Source organism: Podarcis liolepis (genome assembly GCF_965112155.1).
Source record: "Podarcis liolepis genome assembly, chromosome: 5".
Classification (NCBI taxonomy): Eukaryota; Metazoa; Chordata; class Lepidosauria; order Squamata; family Lacertidae; genus Podarcis; species Podarcis liolepis.
Window position 1 is genome coordinate 55,381,122 of NC_139556.1, and position 18,668 is coordinate 55,399,789.

At 39.5% G+C, this 18,668-nt stretch overlaps 1 protein-coding gene across 12 annotated transcripts in view; it reads right to left on the reverse strand.

Moving 5' to 3' along the window:
* Positions 1-5,235: 5,235 nt before the first annotated feature.
* RBM20 (RNA binding motif protein 20) overlaps positions 5,236-18,668 on the reverse strand; it is a 115,278-nt gene continuing 101,845 nt past the window's right edge. For 7 of the 12 annotated variants that reach the window (XM_083504760.1, XM_083504751.1, XM_083504761.1 and 4 more), the window contains 5 exons: positions 17,157-17,252; positions 13,382-14,018; positions 12,198-12,317; positions 11,391-11,512; positions 5,236-8,156 (listed from right to left, as the gene is read on the reverse strand). In XM_083504760.1, coding sequence (XP_083360886.1) covers positions 8,046-8,156; positions 11,391-11,512; positions 12,198-12,317; positions 13,382-14,018; positions 17,157-17,252 — 1,086 coding nt within the window. In that variant the 3' untranslated portion in view covers positions 5,236-8,045. The remainder of the gene's footprint in view (positions 8,157-11,390; positions 11,513-12,197; positions 12,318-13,381; positions 14,019-17,156; positions 17,253-18,668) is intronic. The other 5 variants (XM_083504762.1, XM_083504755.1, XM_083504756.1 and 2 more) reach the window with 3 other exon arrangements.

Here is an 18,668-nt window from a genome sequence, read left to right on the forward strand (position 1 = left end):
ATTTGGGTGGGAAAACAACAGTTGTCTAGAGTTTCTAAGCATGTGATCTTCAAGGGCTCTGTTAGTTAGCTAAAACTGCTAACAATGGTGAAGATAGGACTAATACTTCATGCCTACTGATGATAAAGCCTTTGAGCTTTATATTATGAAGTTTTTCTTTCTATGACTCAAGAAAATCGGATGGTGCATGCCCTAGGCAGAATAATGGTCTTTTGGGAGAGTGTGCAAGCTTTGAAGTTCATAGCATTTTTCTGCAGGATGTGGATGCTCATGGTGGCCAAAATGACCTAACTTTCCAACTTCTGAGATGGACAGTTGTGTGGCTGAATTGTTTTGGTTTTAAATGACACCCAAACCAGTGTTTGGGTTTGGCAGCCCACAAGAAGGCTTAGCAATAAGTTTATTCATATCACCTTATCTTTTTGTCTGGCTTGCACATTGGCCACAAGAAGGGCCTTATGAGATGACAGGATGACATTTGCAGCTGACATTTAAGATAAGGATTTAAGATTGTTATCCCAGTCCCCTCGCTGAAGAGTGCTTGTTTGCTGCTGTGCCTTTTCCCATTTCTTCAGCCTCAACTAAAGAGTTAAGTTTCTTAGAAGGAAATCCGGATCCCTCTATTTGGAAAAGATGTAATATAATCAACAGAGGCTGCACATGATCCAGCATCCAAGCCAAGTGAAATCACCTGACTGATTCCAGTGCCACCTTTGCCAACTGTAATAAGCTTTCTTTGGTTTTTTTTAACTGGGAAGTGGTGCTAAAGTGTGATCAGCAGTTCAATATTGTCAACAAGTCCTAGGCAGAAGCAAGAGGAGGGAAAGAGTTATCTTAAAAAAAAAAAATCTAAGTAGCCAGTAGCTGAAAGCTCTTGTATTTCTACAGGCAAACGTTATGACCTGACCTCCCTCCCATCATAGAACTGTAGTGTTGGATGGGATCCAAAGGGTCATCTTGTCCAACCCTCGGCAATGCAGAAATCACAACTAAAGAATGGGCATCCAACCTCTGTTTAAAAATTTCCAATGAAGGAGAGACACCACCTTTCAATGTAGTCAGTTCCACTGTTGTACAGCTTACTGTCAGAAAGTTCTTTCCAGTCACTCTCCATGAGATGATATCTTAAGGAGCTCCCTAGATATTATCACAATGGAAAGAAGAACAGCAAGCATTTAATTTGCCTAGGGCAAAGAAAGCTCTTGGGATAACCCTGTTTCTAGCCATTTGCAAGTGTTCAATTATCCTTGTCCTCAAACCCCCCAGGGCAAAATAATCTCACAGCTTCTTCCAACCCAAAGGCCTGGTAGGATGGCTTATACTAATAAAGCAATGGACTGCTAGCCAACTGCACTGTTAATGGTCTTCTAATTGTAATAAGTTTACTTGTTTATCAATCATTGGCTTCAACAGGATGCACAGATACAATGAGGCATGTGCTAAATGCCACAAATGATATCATTTGCTACTAAGCACAGGTCTAGGCTGAGCATGTCTAGGCAATTCTCTTTCATCTAACTACTGACTTGGCATACAACCTTAGGCCACTCACTTAATATCTCATCTTCTACCTGCTGCAGAACAATACTAATCATATACACCACATAAAAGTGCCATGCTTGCAATGCCTCTAACAACTGGGTTCACCTGGGGGTATTTGGTAGCTCCAAAGCCCTGATGAGGACATCTAGCACATCTCAGATAGAAAGCTTTTATTAGAAGTAGGCTATGATTTTGTCCTGGGAAATTTTTCATGAATAATACAACAATGAATGTACAGGGAAAACAAGTTGCCAAAGAGCTGTTGAGAACCACCTTTCCTTTTAAAACCTTTGGTCTTCCTGATGGTGTTGGACTGCATTGGCCCAAACCAGTGTGGCCAATGGTCAGGGATGATCAATGGTGGAGTCCAACATCTGGAAAGCCACAAGTTCCCCACCCATGATTTACAGAAAAATTGTACATCACGTGCAGATATTACTACTACTACTAGCTTACTGGTTCTTTCTCAAAGCAGAGCCCAGAGTGGCTAACAACAAATATAAAATACAACAAAAAATCCTAAGAAACACAACATTAAAAATGAATTAACCAGCATAAAATACATTTACTCCAAACCAACGCAGTCAGTTGCACAGTAGTATAAGCCAATAGAGCTGCCCTCATTACGCTCCAAAGGCCAATACAAATAAATGTTTCAAGTTGGCATGTGAATGTAAATGGGGAACAATCTGATCTGTACTTGGAGTTTTGCACATGAGATGCGACCACTAAGTATGCTCTACTGCATGTACCACCCTCCCTCTCCCTCTTCCAACCCAGAACATATTCAACAAAGTCACCAACAGCAGTTTCCAGCCAATATTATGGTCTAGTCAGAAGTTGTGTTGTTTTTAAAAATTATTATTAATTTGTTGCAACGTAGTTCTGCTGTGGGGCATCACATGAATCTTCAAGCAGGTTTCAAGGCAGGGAGATAGGAGGAAGGGGGCAGGATAGGAAGTAGACACAGGAACTAGAGGCAGGGTAGTGGAAACCTGAAAGGGGCAACACCTGTGGCAAACCCCACAGGACCTAAGCCAGGAGAGGTGTTGCCAAACTTCATTTTCCCACTCCGTCTTTAGCTTACTTTGGTGGAGGCACTTCTCCATTACTGGGCAAAATTAAGAGATCCTGGTCCAGCTCCACCACTTAGTTCAAAGCTGTGACTACAGGCTGCATGGGTGGCCTACTCATTTCATGCTCCAACACAAACATGGCTTTTCTCTTGAAACACCCAGTTACTCCTCACAGTGCTTGTAGAGTCTCTCTGCTTTGTTTGAAGCAGACTGTGATACCACAGCAGGTGAAAATGGGGACATGGCATCAATTCTTAATTCACCTGTTTTTCTTGCCTTGAAAGATGACACTGGAGGACAATAATGGCAAGGTTCCACTTTCACCTCAACACACTGTTACATGATTTGGATCTGCCAGCATGCCATAGCTATGTGACATACGACTTTGTTTTTAGTGCTGTAATCAGTTCCATTTGTGCAACTTCACTTTTTGCAGCCAGGTCAGGTTTCCCGTCAACAGATGCAGATCTTTCAGCTGAGGCAACACCCTCCCCTCTAGTTCAAGGTAAGCGTCTGTGGCCACCAGCTGGCTGCTATCTGTTGAAGATAAGCTTAAGTAAGCCAAGCTGCTTTGCCAAGCCTACCAAATCCAACAACAGAATCAGTTGCTACTTCTTTCTTCTCTTTTAAGATCAGAACAAAGAATACATGTTCAGACAAGTTCCAAAAAGCCTCAAGGAGAGATTTCATAACCCAAGATACGACATATCCCAAGTTTTGGAACGATGAAGGGTAAATGTTATGCCAAGGGAAGGTGACATTTACATCACAGGCCCCACCTAGCACCTGGTGGAAAAACTTGGTAATTAACTAGTACCTGCTTAATGGGTTGCAGTACATGGAAACAGGCTATAACTTGTTTAATATAGCATGAGGCTTCATACATACCTGTCTCATTCCTGACTGAGCTGAGTTAGAGGAAATGGTGTATGCCTTTGGCAAATGTTGATCTGATATTGGGTTTGGGTCACCTTATCCGTTACTGAATCCGGATCAATATGGTTTACTGATTGTGTGTCTTCTGCTTTCTGAAGGTCAGCTCTGTGGCTTAGTGGGAAAGCAGTAGCGTTGACCGGTCAAGTTTAATCAGATGCGTAATATTTGCCCTACAAACAAAGATGACCGGACAAAAAGCCACTTTGGCCTTCATGCCCACAAGGATAATTAATAAATGGAAGGGCAATGCAATGTAGACTGAAGTAGAACTATTATGGCCTGCAGCCCAGTTTCTTCACAGTTCCCTGTTCCCTGTGCAGCAAGCAGGGATTTGGGCTTTATTCCACAGCAGATGGGAGAAGAGGATGAGAACGGTCTTTAATTGACGAACTATGTGGAAGCATGGCATCTGCACACTTTCCAATTACTTGCAAACTTAGTTTACAGGGCTTCCACCTAGCAACTTCAACAAAAACATTCAAGGTTCGAAACTGCAGAAGTGAAATCGTTCCCAAGAAGCTGTGGGTAGCAATCTGATTTTTAGAAACTTAAAAATCTTGCTGTTACGGTTTAGGCTGCTGTAGAACACATGGTTTGCATTCCTCCACAGTGCTGCTTCCGAAGTGCTCCCAGTCTACACAGCAATGGAATTTGTTTCTTAAAAACACACACACAAGACTGCAATGCAAAAACAAAACAAAACAAAACAAAACCAAAACAACCACACACCCTAAAATGCAAGAATGCATAAAACCTAAAAGTCTCTGCATCGCATCTGGTACGTAACTCCTAAACGTCACATTTGAGTATCAGTTTCAAAACCAGTGAAATGTAGCTAATAGACATTCATTCACAAATATACATCAAGTAAAATTATGAAATTCAAATTATTTATCCAAGAGATAATTGGATTGTAGAGCAGTTTGCCACTGGTATTTTAAATGTACTACTTCATACACAATGTTAGATTAAAAGCTGAAATACTGACTCATGCCATTGCTGCAATAATTAACTGTCCAGTAGGGGGAATACAATATACATATCAAATCTAAAAAAGGAAAAGCAATGTATTTTAATAAAATGGAAAAGGAAAAAAAGACTTAAAAATGGGGACAAGAATGAATTTCACCTGACATTTCTTTAGCACTACACAGGAAAGTTATTTGAGGTTCCTGTAAAAAGAAGTGTGTTTTAGTAAGCTTTCATCTATATCCCCTACCCCATAATACCTGCTTAAGGCTAGTTTACAGAGTTCTTTTCTTCTGACACATGAACAGTTAAATCTTCAGCCATACCCTGATGTGCCAGAGTTATGATATGAACATGATTATTGCTAGGGTCAGGCTTTGTTCTGGAACGACCTTCTGAATGCCTTGGCCTGGATGCAGGCAAACAAAATGTTTGTCTGAGCAGTAGAGGCACCTGTCCTGGGCTTTGGATTTGTCCATCTCAGTTGCAGAATCAGGATGAGAACACTGTGAAGTCTGGACCCTGCATGTGAAGTCTGGACCCTTAAACAAATTAAGCTTAAATATTTTGGTTGCATTGCGTGGAAAGGATCTGGGGGAACAGGATGTGATCTTGCAGCTTGCTCCTGACCTCCACACTGTAATTAAAAGGATCAGTAGCATTACATCTACAGAGAGAGGCGTGTGCCATTGAAAGAAAAGATCACCAGTTCTTGCATAGCCATTAAAATTCTCTTTATTACAATAATTTGTCCATTTTAATAAACACAATTTGAAATCTCAGGTACACAGAGCAATTAAAACTTGTGATGCTTCCTAAATAAGTTAAATTCTAATACATTCTAAATGTTTACAAGCCAATGATTAAACAAGATTGTGTGAACTCAATAAATAGTAACGTCTGGTCCAGTTCAAGTATATACCAACAAACACAGACTTAACAGAGACAGAAAAACCCTGAAAGCCTGATACTAAACTAGTGTGCAGGCCAGTAGCATAGTTGTCAAGTTTTTTTTGGGGGGGGGCAATTCTTAGATTCTTTGGTTTTAGAATGAAAAATAATAATAATACATGGGATACTTAACGCCCATTACAGTAGTAAGTAAAGACAAATAAGAAATTATTACTAGTTCTAAATACTTTAAAAAAATTATCTGAGATATTTTGCAACACTTTATAAATAAGAAAGCTTTTTACATAGTAGTAATAAATAGTCTGCATTGTGCTATACATACAACTTAATGTGTACAAATGACATTTGTGAAGAATTCAGTCAGGTATGAAAGTAGCATTTCTTAAGTTTCAGATTTTTGGTGCAAAAATTCCAAGCCAAGGTGGCCCATTGTTGCAAGGGAACAGCCTCCCATCTCCACAGCTATGTGTGGTTATCTCCCAGCAGGATATGCATCCTTCATTGGGAACTGCCTATGTTAGCATTTTTACTGATGGCAAAATAAAGATCTCCATGTTGCCTCCACAGATTATGTCTTTCCTGGAACAGTGCAAGAGTATTCATGTTTCTAAAAGCCAGCCGTAAACATTTATTTCTTTTATTGCTGGTTTTCATTTTTCTCTTTTAAGAGACTTAAAACTCTCTTATTCACCTCTGAAATTTTTATGCTGAAAGGTGGAATAAAATGTTTTAAAGAGGATGGATGCAAAGTTCAGTACACCTGATACGTGGGATTAGATGTGTGCTTGAAAGCCATGTCTGCCCCTGCCTCTTACTTACATTGCCTAGCCGAAGGTCAGGACCTCAAAGGCTCTAAAGTTTGTGAATCTGAAATGTGCTGTTTGACCTCATCTCTGATGGTAATAAATGGAATGTTTCTGCCATTTAATGAAATGGAACCTAGCCTAGTGACAGCACACACTTGCAAGGTAACAAAGAAAGTTAACTGAAGATGCTGGTTCCATTTCCTCCCACAAAAAATATTATAATATGAAACAGGTAATGTAATATTTTTATTGGGAGATCTTGGCAACCGGGCGATTTTTTTGTGTTGATTTACTCATAGATAAGAAAATTCTTAAAGGTGCCAATGGCAAGAAAATATAATATGGTAATTCACAGATATTTTTTCTATAATTTCTCCAATTTTCTTTAAAAACATTTTAAAAAAGGAAATGCAACAAATACACTTGCTCTGATTTTAGATATGGCTCAGCAATTCAAATAGTACCTGGTGCATTTTTTAAAAGATCATCCTGTGATTAATGCTACTAACAGTCTTACAGAATCTATGCATTTTACCACTCCAAACCTTACTAAAACAACAAAAAAGTAAAGCAGTTTACTTTAGTGGAACTCTGGATGATATAAACACACATATTGCTGAAACACAACTATAATACTATACTGGACACCTATATCATCAACATAGAAATTAATGGAAGTGAAATTCAAAGTCTGCTCAGAGCTTTAGCTGATCAATCATTAAAAACATTTTAATTAATTTAGATGGTGTGTCTGATCAACTGGGCAAATGCAGGATATTTTTTCTTTAACTATATATCTGCCCTTCTTCCATTATGCAACTCAAAGCATACCAGATGCTCCTCAATCATTTCCCCATGCAGGCACAGACCACACCCATCCTGCTTAGTTTCAGCAAGGCTGCTGCATCTTGTGTTTTCAACCATGCCCTGGGACCAAACCTTCCCACCATCATGTGCCACCACCTCCCTCCTGCATCCCTCATTGCACATTCTAAGATGGTGCAACAAGTATGTTCATCATCTGAGACAAAGGAAGATGTCCCTACTTTAGGACTTCTTTTATTCATGTGCAAATTTATGCAGACTTAATACACTTATACTGTCAGTCGACTAAGGTTTCTTAAATTGGGCGATGGCTCTGAGTGAAACAAAATTAAGTGCCTGGTTGATTTCTAAAATTAGGAAGAATAAAACCTTAAGGAAAGAAGAGAAGCAATAAGCAATCCTACCAGAGGCAAAACTTGGAACATATTTAGTCTTCTGAAATGTGTCAAGGCACTGAAGGGGGAAAGGGCTTCACTGCTTCTGCCCCCATCCCAATGTGGATTGTAAGCCCTTTGAATATATGAACTGTGAGTATTTCATACAAGACATGGATATTGTTATCATATGATGGAACCAATGTTATCAGCAGTAACACAACAATAACTTATAGATGTACTTACAAGACCCGTAGTTCACTGCTGGACTAGGTGATGTAAATAAAAGTATTTTAACCAAGGATTTTTCAGGTTATTTCTTCCTCACTCCCAGAATATTTTCACTAAACAATTTACCTGAACCAACACTGAGAGAATCCCTGAGAATTCTAGTTTAAAGAGAGCTGTTGTGCCTATTACAGGCTGAGAAAGTGGAGCTTTACTGCTATCAGATATGTCACTTTGCTTCACTGTATTTCAGACATTGTTTTTAAATGGTGCTGTCAGTGTAGATGCATAGAACAAGCTTCTCATTATGCTTGCCTTTCAACAGTGCAAACAAAAGGTGCACAAGCAGGATCAGCAGAAAACCATTAGTGTTCACCTCATAGCTTTTTCTCCTCAAAGTGAGGGACAATCCCATTATCATCTTGTGGCAAACTGCCTTCTTTCTCATTCATCTTCAGATTCTCTTCTGCAAGCTGGGATAGGTACTTCTGTGGTGAATGAAATAATGAAAATATAGGTAATTTGATTTTCAACCATATAACTTCATGCCTTCAAGCCACGGCCACAAATGCTTATGTCACTCTATAGGGCTGAAGATGCCTTGAGGGATAGGCTCAGCTGGTAGAGCATGGGACTCTTAATCTCTTAATCATGGGGTTTGAGCCCCATGTTTGGTGAAAGATTCCTGCCTTGCAGGGGGTTGGACTAGATGATCCTCGTGGTCCCTTCCAACTCTACAATTCTATGATTCTAATGCTCACATAACTCCTAAGATGGAGGAAATACCAATATGATATCTAGGCCCAAAAACAGAAGTCAGCATAACCAGGCATTTACCAAGGCTCACATGCCACCAAAGGACCCCACAGCTAAATGAAAAATCATTATTTTACACCACATCTTATTACTGTTGATCTGCCTGCAACCTTACCTCACCTCCTGCTCAACGGGAATAAAACACTACCTATTCTGCCACCCAAAGGAACAGGTGGACAGGAACTAGCTAGGGATGAGAAGTACTGCCGCAGCAGTGGCTGTGAGCTTGTAGGAACAGCTGTCCTCTTTTTCCTCACAACTAGGTTGCTTTGTCAGCTTGCTCCTCTGAGCAATGCAAGGAGGGGGAGCCACATCATTAGTATTTAGCCAAACGTTAATTCACTATTGGTTTGTTCTGTAACAATAGCTCTGTTCAGAGCTTGATTTGAACAAGGTCTAAACTTGGGAACATGTGAAGTATTAAAGCAAAGTACTTCTGAATATGTGTAGTGAGCCTTCTCCCATCAAACTGCGTAATAATCCCATGAATATACTGTCCACATTATTTGCAGTACCAGGAAAGGAAGTGAAACACACCAGTCAATATGACATTTATAAGGTTCATAATGTCCAGCCATTCTAGTGCTCAGCCATGAAAGAGAGTAGGATAGCCCATCTAAGAGTTGTTTCACACAACATACATATACACAGATGGAATTGTGTACACACAATATGTTTTCCCACCACACATATCATTCATATAGAAATGCCAGGGAATTGGGATTGATGTGGCTTCATGCTGCCCTGTACACCTAATAGTCAATGCAGGGTTGTTGTTATATAATGGCAGTGAGACCGTTTAGAAACTGCATCTAGAATCAAGGCCAGTTTATCTATTGCATTTGGTATTAAGGGGAGGTGGTGGCTCTCCTATTAATTCCCTTACCCCTCCCCACTTTATGGCCCTACTTTTGTAGCAGGAAGGGTGCTTCACATCATTTATGACCAGCCCCCAACTCCTACATGCCAAACTGCAGCAGCAACAAGTGAACCACGCATGACGTCACTTCTCTTCTGCTACTCAATGACATCACAGCACTACACAGGGCACTGCTCTTAGTATAGACCAGCTGTGCACCCAATGAGAAGCTAGATTCAGTATAAATGCACACAAGGGGTGTGGTGAAGCTGACAACTGTCTAAGTGCTTCTTCTCCTGACTCGCTGCCAAGGAAATGCCAGTTACTTCACGCTCTTAAAAAGAGATTCATCTGTTGCTTAGGTTCACTAAAACCATTAATGTATATAGACTTTTAATGAGCAAATGCATATTTTTCCAGCTATTTAAAACTGCTTTGGTCTTGGATTAGTGGCTGCCCTAAAGGGAGAAAAAGAATCCCGAAGGCAAGCCTTTCACCTGTTGCCATCTCCCCTTTCACTGAGACTTGTGCGTGACTTGCTACCGTGCTCTACCCAGCATTCTGTATTAACTTGCAGCATGCACTTCATTTTCTAGAGAAAGGCCAAGGCTGGGTGACAGTTAATCTTCTCGTGATGTGTAACAATTTGATGCGCAATGACTTTTGATATGTGCAGCAAGGGAATTGAACCAAAGCTCTTTAGCTTCTAGTTGGTTTTGACAACTTGCGAGATTTAACAGAAGGCCTGAATTGTAATCGCACAAAATATAGAGGTCTGAAATGGCCAGAATTTATGATGAACACAGCAATGGAAGTTCTTGAAAGTCAGATCAGAGAGCTGTAGGCAAACACATATCCAAATAAAAAGGCTTATTTATCTGAAACAGAAGTATGCAACATGGGATTATAGTAAATCTTCAGCTTTTGTCATCTATAGGTTGTTGTTCTGTACCAGAAAATCCAGTGACATACATCTTTATTCACTTCATTTTACACGTAAGATATATTTCTAAACTGCCCTGTGATCTTTGGATGAAGAGCAGTATATAAATTTAATATAAATAAATACATTTTGAAAGAAGAAAGCAAAGAGAGAAAAGGTGGACTTCAGAAAGTGAATTGGGTGTGACTGCATTAATACCTATGCTTTTTTAGTTATTAGAGATACAGGAGGAGTTCATTTGGTCTGCTTTGTTAGTAGATCAACAGAATTCTATGTTCCTGAACTTGCTTGCAGATTGGAAGACTACTATTAATTGGATTATGCAATTCTCTAGATTTTGTGCTGCGGTTAGAGGAAATTAATCAAAATACATTGAAATGCATTGAAAATGTGTACTTCACAGGCAGAGAGTGTACAAAATGTGTACAATTTACATGTAGGCTTAGAATGTTCACAGAATGAACTTAGACTCATACATCCATCTCTCCTCACTGCTGTCTTATACTAGGTGTTCAGTACTGAACTCAACAGCTAACAATCAATATCCCATTATTTGTACATAATGTACAGCACACATACTCATATACTCCCTGCTGACAATGACTGCACTGCCTATAGTTGTTCAACCAGGCACCCACCAAGATGTTCCAAAACACCTAGGTAACAGGTAGGAAGGAAGCCAGACACCCCTGCATCATGCTTCTTCCCAGAGCATAGATGCCATGGCTTTAGCCACCCTTAGGAGGTGCTTTACTAGAAACAATTTCTAAGCTTTGCCATGGCTGCTATAACTCCTAAGGCTCCAGGAAAAGAAGCTTGAAGGGTTGATCCTAGAGGGCAAGACTGATCCATCCCCCTAATCTGTGTCAATTTTTTTGCCATAGTTGAATACTGCCCATAGACTATAAAATGCTGCAATAAACAAGCTGTAGAACTGAAAAATGGGTTGAAAATAATCTAACTTGGATTCACAAGTAGACAGTGTTAAGTGCTTCACATCACAAGGGTGGTGAACATGCAGTAATGCAGGAGGCAGCCCCAAGACTTGTTTATGCGTGCCATTACATTTCAGATACTAATTTGCATGAATAAATCAGTTGTTACCTGAAGATTTTTGTAGTGAACAGTACTTCTGCAATGACGAGTCTTTGCTGTCTCCTCATTTGTATAGAAAAGTCCACAGAGTTTGCAGTAAAAGCCAGTTCTGGGCACAACGAATTCCATGCCTATAAAACAATATTGACTTGCAATTATTACCGGGGGTGGGAATCAGATAGCCTTATAAAGAAAATTCCTTTCCATGGGGAGAAAAATGGTTGAACTTATTTTGGCGTCACCTGAATTTCTTAAAGTATAGTGCTTTCACTTCTCAGATATTTATAATTTCTCTATCAAAAATAATATAGAGTAATGTAGCATAGGAGGCCGCCCTATATAGAGTCAGACCATGGGTCCATTGTCTCTCACTAGGTGGTCTTGACTAAGTCACTTTTTCTTACTCTCTCTCCCACCTGACTGTGCCATGTGCCAGCCCTTCCTGTAACCTAGGGAATTGTGGTTGTCCTATTAGTCAGCCTTTAGGCCTGACCTGGTTGTCGATGAGGAGGCTGATCTGGACTGTATTACTGAGTTTTGGATGGGTGAACAGGGTGGAGTTGGTCTCACCCAGCAGTACCCACCTGGTGGAGCACCAGGGCAGACTTGAAGGCTGGGGAGGGGGAGTTGCTGTGGTCTATAGAAATTCTCTCTCTCCAGGCTCTCTGTCCAGTGGGGGCCTTTTAAACTCTCTCTCTCTTTTCAGAAGCTCTTTTGAATAACTCTTTTAAAAAATCTGAAACAGATACCATTGTTTTCTTGCAAAACAAATGTATTGTAAAGAGTTAAATGTGTATCGCTTGTAATGAGACATACCTAGCGGAATGCTGAGCTCCGTAAACACATCTTCTTGTTCCCATGATGGTGAAAAGTAAGATCTTTTAGATTCTACCTCTGGGAAGTCAGTAGTTTTCATTTCCTGATACCTACAATTTGCTTTGAAAGCAAAAGCATACTGAGTAAAATCAGTTCCGTGCAATATTTATAACCTGAACCCAACATATTTTCTAGACCAATCCAGTGTTGCTTCTACACTAAATATACCCCCCCATCAAGTTTTAAAGATAATTCAGATGACATGGTTGACATACATTGCATTCCAGTGTTTTTTGAGCGGTACAATGTATATACATATCCTCTCTCGCTTCAGCCTTCAATAAGGAATAGCTATAATTTTTAGGTGAACAGATGGCAACTCTAGGCTTTAGAAGTTGGCAAGCTGTATGAGGTTTGAAGATCTGTCAGAAGGACTCCTACAATCTGAGCCTCAGTTATTGAGAAGAGAAACATGATAGTTTGCCAAAAGTAACAGGTTGTTTTGTGCTGTGCCTAGATGGGACACATTTGAATTCAAATTGTCACAAAGATCAGCTAGCTAAAGATATTTGAAGTTAGCTGTGTCTTGAGGCTATACAACATCTGAACCACAACCCTACTGTCTGAATAGCAGCTATAGCCATGGCCTTTGAACAATAAATTCTGAACTAGTAACATAAATCATGAACAAAGAAACATATGGGTAACAAAAACAAATCAGGAAAAATAAATTATTATGCTCTGGCATGAAAAAAGAATGAAATGTGGCAATCCCAAAAGCCATTTCATGCCAAATTAATCTTTTAAAGATATCTAAGGAATATTTTTTTATCAACCAGACATAAATAATTTAGTTGTTGACCTGGTCTTCCCATTAACAATTCTAAGTAATTTAAGCTGGGTGCTCCAAAGGTTCAGCTCAACTTGTATGAACCCAGAAGTGACCATAATAACGGATGTCTCTTCCAGAACACTTGCTTGATACATATCTAATTTCCTTGACACCATCTGAATAAGAACCTTAATTTTGACAGTCCTGTTCTTCAACTGAGTTTCTTCCTAGGAAAATCACAACGCTTTGAACAATGTTTACTCTTAATGACAAAATAACTAAAAACACTGAACAGAAAAAGGACAACAAAACTAATCTAGCAAAGGGAGAGAAGGAAAAATATACTAGTTACCCGGTGCCTTTTGATGTTCCTGGCTTCCACAGCTTGTTTCCTCCTGGGAGTTCTTTACCAGCATTTCCATAGCTTTTCTACTCTCGCTTTCTAATGATTCCATTGCTTTATCATCACCTACAAGTGTGTCATTTTGCTGGAAGAGCTCTTCTTTAGGAGGATCAGAGGATACACACTGCTCTTCCATCCTTAAATGAATGTTAGTGCTTTCTTTTATTTTTCTTTGCTTATCATGGTAATCAGAATCCCTTAGAGGTCTGTCTTCTTGCAATTCATCTGGCTTCTGCTCAGTGTCCAGATTTAGATGTGGTGCTTTATCAGCTGCATTATCACCTTCAGAGCCAGGGAGATCCCCTGCGTTTTCCTCTTCTGACCCTAAGCTTGATTCCATTGCGTTTGATTTGTCTTCACTTCCACTTAATAAGCTGTGCTCATTCTTCACCTGTAATCCAGCAGCTAAAGAACTCACTAAAGGACATTCTTGGTCTTTCTGACCTACTGTTACTATTTCTTCAAGTTCAGTTATATCCGGCTCCATTATAAGGTCGTCTTCTCCCACCTCATCTACAGTTACTAGCTCTTCCATATTAGTTGGATACCAGGTCTCAGCTTCCATCTCACTTCCGCTCTCCCAATCCTGTAACAAAGATGTACATCCCATTGTGAATATGTCAATAAAGAGGATATTATTGGAGGTCCAGTTCAGATGCAACAACACACCATGGTTCATTATTTTAATAATGAATCACAGCAAGTCACAGGCTAGCATGTTCCCTCTCTCCTTTATTATTATTATTATTATTATTATTATTATTATTATGCACATGTGAAGATTGAAAACTTCTGCTTCCCCCTTTTTAAAAATACTGTTTTTATTTATTCTCATGGTACAGAAGATAAATTTTGAGAAAACAATTCTTATAACAGTAAAGAACAAGTAACTTGTCCTGATAAAATTATGGACTTTTATCATGCCATGTGTTAAGGTTTCATTTGATTGTTCTAAGAGATCACACCACATTTTCCCATGAGTGCTAGGTGGATTCCTGCCACAGTCTGAACTCTTTTTCTATTTTGTACAATGATGGATATATAATATATCTGTATATATCTTAAATCCATATAATCAATATAAATAGGGAATATATCTAGATCCTTTTGTATTCGGGTTTGTAGACCAAGATGGTTACCATATACAGGTCCAGCACATTCCACTAATACTAAGGCCCAGGTATTTTTCTCTCCTGGCACCAGCAGTTGTTTTTAATCCAATTTCTCTACTCTATTATAACCTCCTCCAGATTCCATGCTTGTGCATAACTTTTGGCTCAGTCAATTTTATAGCCTGCCACTCCTGGTACATCACATGAGGAACCGCAGGAGAGGCTGTTCCCTTAGGCCAAGTGGGGATCTGCCCCATTATCCACAGTCTGCCCCCACCTGTTTGCTTATTTACAACCAGTCCTGGGGATGCACTGTGTGTTACCTTCTCCTTAGTGTCTCAGTGTTGCCCTTGTAGATGAAGATGGTCTGGAGAGTGGCCACACAAGAAAAGACCTTTTCTGTGGTGGCGCCCCATTTGTGGAATGCTCTCTCCAGGGAGACACTCCTGGCATCTTCATTACATATCTTTAGGCACTAGGTGAAAACATTCTTCTTCATCTGGGCCTTTGGCTGATTAATCCATCTATGGCTTTTAAAATATGTTGGGGGGTATTGTTTTTGTTTGTTTTGTTATTATTTTATACTTTTGTGTTTTTATACTGTAAACCACTCTGATCTTATGTGGAAGGGTGGTATATAAATTTAATAAATAACAACAAAGGGATTCAAAGTAGAATTAGTTGGCTCTGCCCCTCACTGGTTCCAGCTCTGCCCCTCATTGGCTTTGCCTACTCTTAGCCTCCCTGCTTTCCGCCCTACCAGTCCCAATGTGCATCAGCCAGCATTGAAGAATCTGTATGGTTTTTACTAGCACCCTCTCCCCCCTATCATTTATGATAAAACAGCCTGGCAAAATGCTAGGAATTTTTAGATGGATGGTGATTCAAACTTGAAAAAAGATTTTGATATCAGCCAGAGGAACGTTTTGCCTAACAACTTTTGCTTCTGTTCAAAAGGCTGCATATGGCACACATCAGCTGTTAGAATCCTTATGTGTGCCCAATGCAGTGTGCCTATGGCTCTGCTGTTGTAGTCCCATTTGAACTTTTGACCTTACTATTTTTCATTGTTATGACAATTTTTGTCATATGCCCTGGGAGGAGCAATTGTAAAGGGTTGGGGGAAGGAAACGTCCGAAAATATAAAAGCTAAGCCTATTTGTTTCTCTCCCGTTTGCTCTATTAAACTTATCCTTCTAGTGTCCTAGAAAGGCGCGGAGGGCAGATACTCTTGGGAGATCAGTTTCCTGCTGCTATAGATACTGCTAGCTTTCACATCTGATGATCAGCTCATGACCCTAAAGATATGATGCTGGAAAACATCCAAGGACATTGGCCTATGTTTCTTCAGAGCTGGACTGAGGGACTAGCTTTCCACTTATGTATCCTTTCAATAAGTTCTCACTTTAACTTTATTTAATTTGCTCCTGCTCAAAGTGACAAGTTGGCCTAATGCTTGGATTTAATTTTTTAAACTCTATAGCTTTTCAAAGATGCCAAATTTTTGAAAGCCAGTGCCAAGTATTCAAAGCAATCTAAGTATGTAGAGAACAACTAAAAAAAGACTCTGAGGATCTGTCCAAAGAAGCAAAGGTCATGATGACATAATTTGTAAAGCCTTTGGGTGAAATCCAGTAGTGTCCTTCTACAAACAGAATACACACCATTGGAGCAACGGATCTTCACCCCTGCAGCATCCCACATACTCCCATAAAATGCTGCAGAGGTTTGGGGTACTTTCTGGAGCAGATGTGGATGTGGGGAGTTGTGGGAGGAAGAGATGAAAGGGAAGTCCTCCTCACACAACAATGAGTGTCATCCCCACACCCAAATACTTTTGGAAGTGCCCTTCCAGACTCAATTCAAAGTGCTGCTTATTGCCCTTAAAATCCTAAACAGCTTGGGTTCTCTGTGCCATACAGAGAGCCGCCTTCTGCATTAACTTCTTTTCAGTAAAAGTTAGAATCTGCTCCCCAGATTGTAATTGCATTTCTGGATTTTAGGGGGCACACAAAAACTTAACTATTTACAAAAATTAATTAATCAAATAAATCTGGTGGCTGTTTTTTAAAATTAATATAACCGTACTGGCTATTGCTATTATTAATAGACCACCCTTCCTCATGATGGAGCCCAGGGCAGTCATCAGCATAATAAAAAGCACAGCAATTATACACAATCATTTAAAACATTTTAAAACATCATGATTAAAATTATAACTTTATACAGCAGCAAAGTAATACAAGACCCGTACAAAACATATGTCCCCAAAGTCAGGATGAACAAAAACATTTTCAGCTAAAATCTGAAATTTGACAGTATTAGATATGATCACACTTCCCTAGTGGGGGAAAATATCCTAGTGTTGAGGTGCTGCCACTGTGAAGATCCTGTTTTAAAGCAACACACCACAGGCCATGCTCATGAATGTGTTGCCTTCCTGCAGATTTGCACCTTCACTGTGCTATGTGTTTCTATCTGATTTTAGTGTTGTTTGTATTTTTCATGTTTTTGATTATATATTGAATATCTGGCAGCCAAGTGACTCAAGAAATTTTCAAGCAAACAAATTTTACATTAGATATCAAGGCCCATGAACGTATAAATCTCACCTTTTCTTTTCTTGAGTTTTCCATAGGATCTTCTGCTTCTTTCATCTGCTTATTTGCGGGAAAGGGTATCTCCATATTAGAATATGTATTTTTAACCTAAGACAGAGATTGTCTATGGGTGAAGACAGATGTAATATAAAAAGTGAACTTACATTGCATCCCTCATTCATGATGTGAGCCCTCTTCCTCCCACCTTCAAAATTTGATGGATGGATGTACATACCAGAAAATCAAATGCTGGTTTAGTGGAGGCCTCGTCCACACTTCCACTTGTCCCGTGCCTAGAAAGCATGGGTCTTGGCAGTATTCTGCTTGACTCACGCTTTCTAGGCATGGGTCCGAGCAATTTTCCCCTTGCCCTACTGCTTTCCCAGGGAAAATCTGCTCTTTAGTTCTAAATAAGAACAAACAGGAATGTGCAGAAAACCCAATTGTCACTTGCTCCAACTGAGTTCTAAAGAGCAGTTTTCCCTGGGGGAAAGCAGTGGAACAAGAGGAAGTGTGGATAAGCTCTCAGTATTGCCCCTTCTCCCAGGTTATCAGATGGGTTACCTGGTTTTGTTTTGCTTTTTTAGAATTAGAGAGCTGCAAGTGCCTCTATCAATCCATTCATTGTGTTATTTGAACACAAATTATAAACTACTCTGGGTGTTTGACAGCATGAAGCTTTATTGATAAAATGATGAGATGCCACTCAACCAGTGCTGGACACAGCCAGATTTTTCTGCAAGCCTGGAGAACCCCTGTTTTTTCAGAGCTAGACCCCTGGAGAAGATTACTACATTCGGATTTAACACAGTGCTTCCGAATTCAACTTGCTTGCTGTTTTGTCTGCCTTCCCCTAATTTTTTTTATTTATTTTTTACTGCACTCTGCAATCCTCACCTCTTTGTGAATTTAAGCTGATCTTAGGTTCCCAGCTACAAAGAGCAAAATAATAATGCTTAATACTGGAGTTATCAGAAGATCCAGACAAGTCCATTCACTGTAAAATTGTACTGTAGGAATGCACGTTCGTAACTTGTACAAATTAAGGTAAGGATTTGCTATTTTAAAATGTCACAAAATCAGTGAATTACCTTCCACATTATGACAGTTATGAAATAAAAATGAATGTGATCCAGTTCTCAGGACAGTAATTATAATGGGAAATGTTGTAAAAGTAATTTGATTATAATTAACAGTAAGTCACTTCTCAGCATAAGTAATGATACACTGGGCAGGGATAGACAGCTGTACTGAACATTGCAGTAAATAGCTTTATGCAAATTTTATCAAATGTGACTGCTGTTCCATAGTGATAATCTGCACCAGGAATTCTAAATTAAACTGTTGCAATATGTTTCTTGGGTATCTTTTTCTATTCTATTCCATTGGAAACTTTAGCTTGTATGTCCTTGTGATTTTACTTAACAACAACATTTGCTCCCAATTTCAAATCCCTTAATTAACAAATAAACAACACACAAATTCTTAAATAGTCAGTTCCGTTGAGGTTGTTCACTGGCAAAA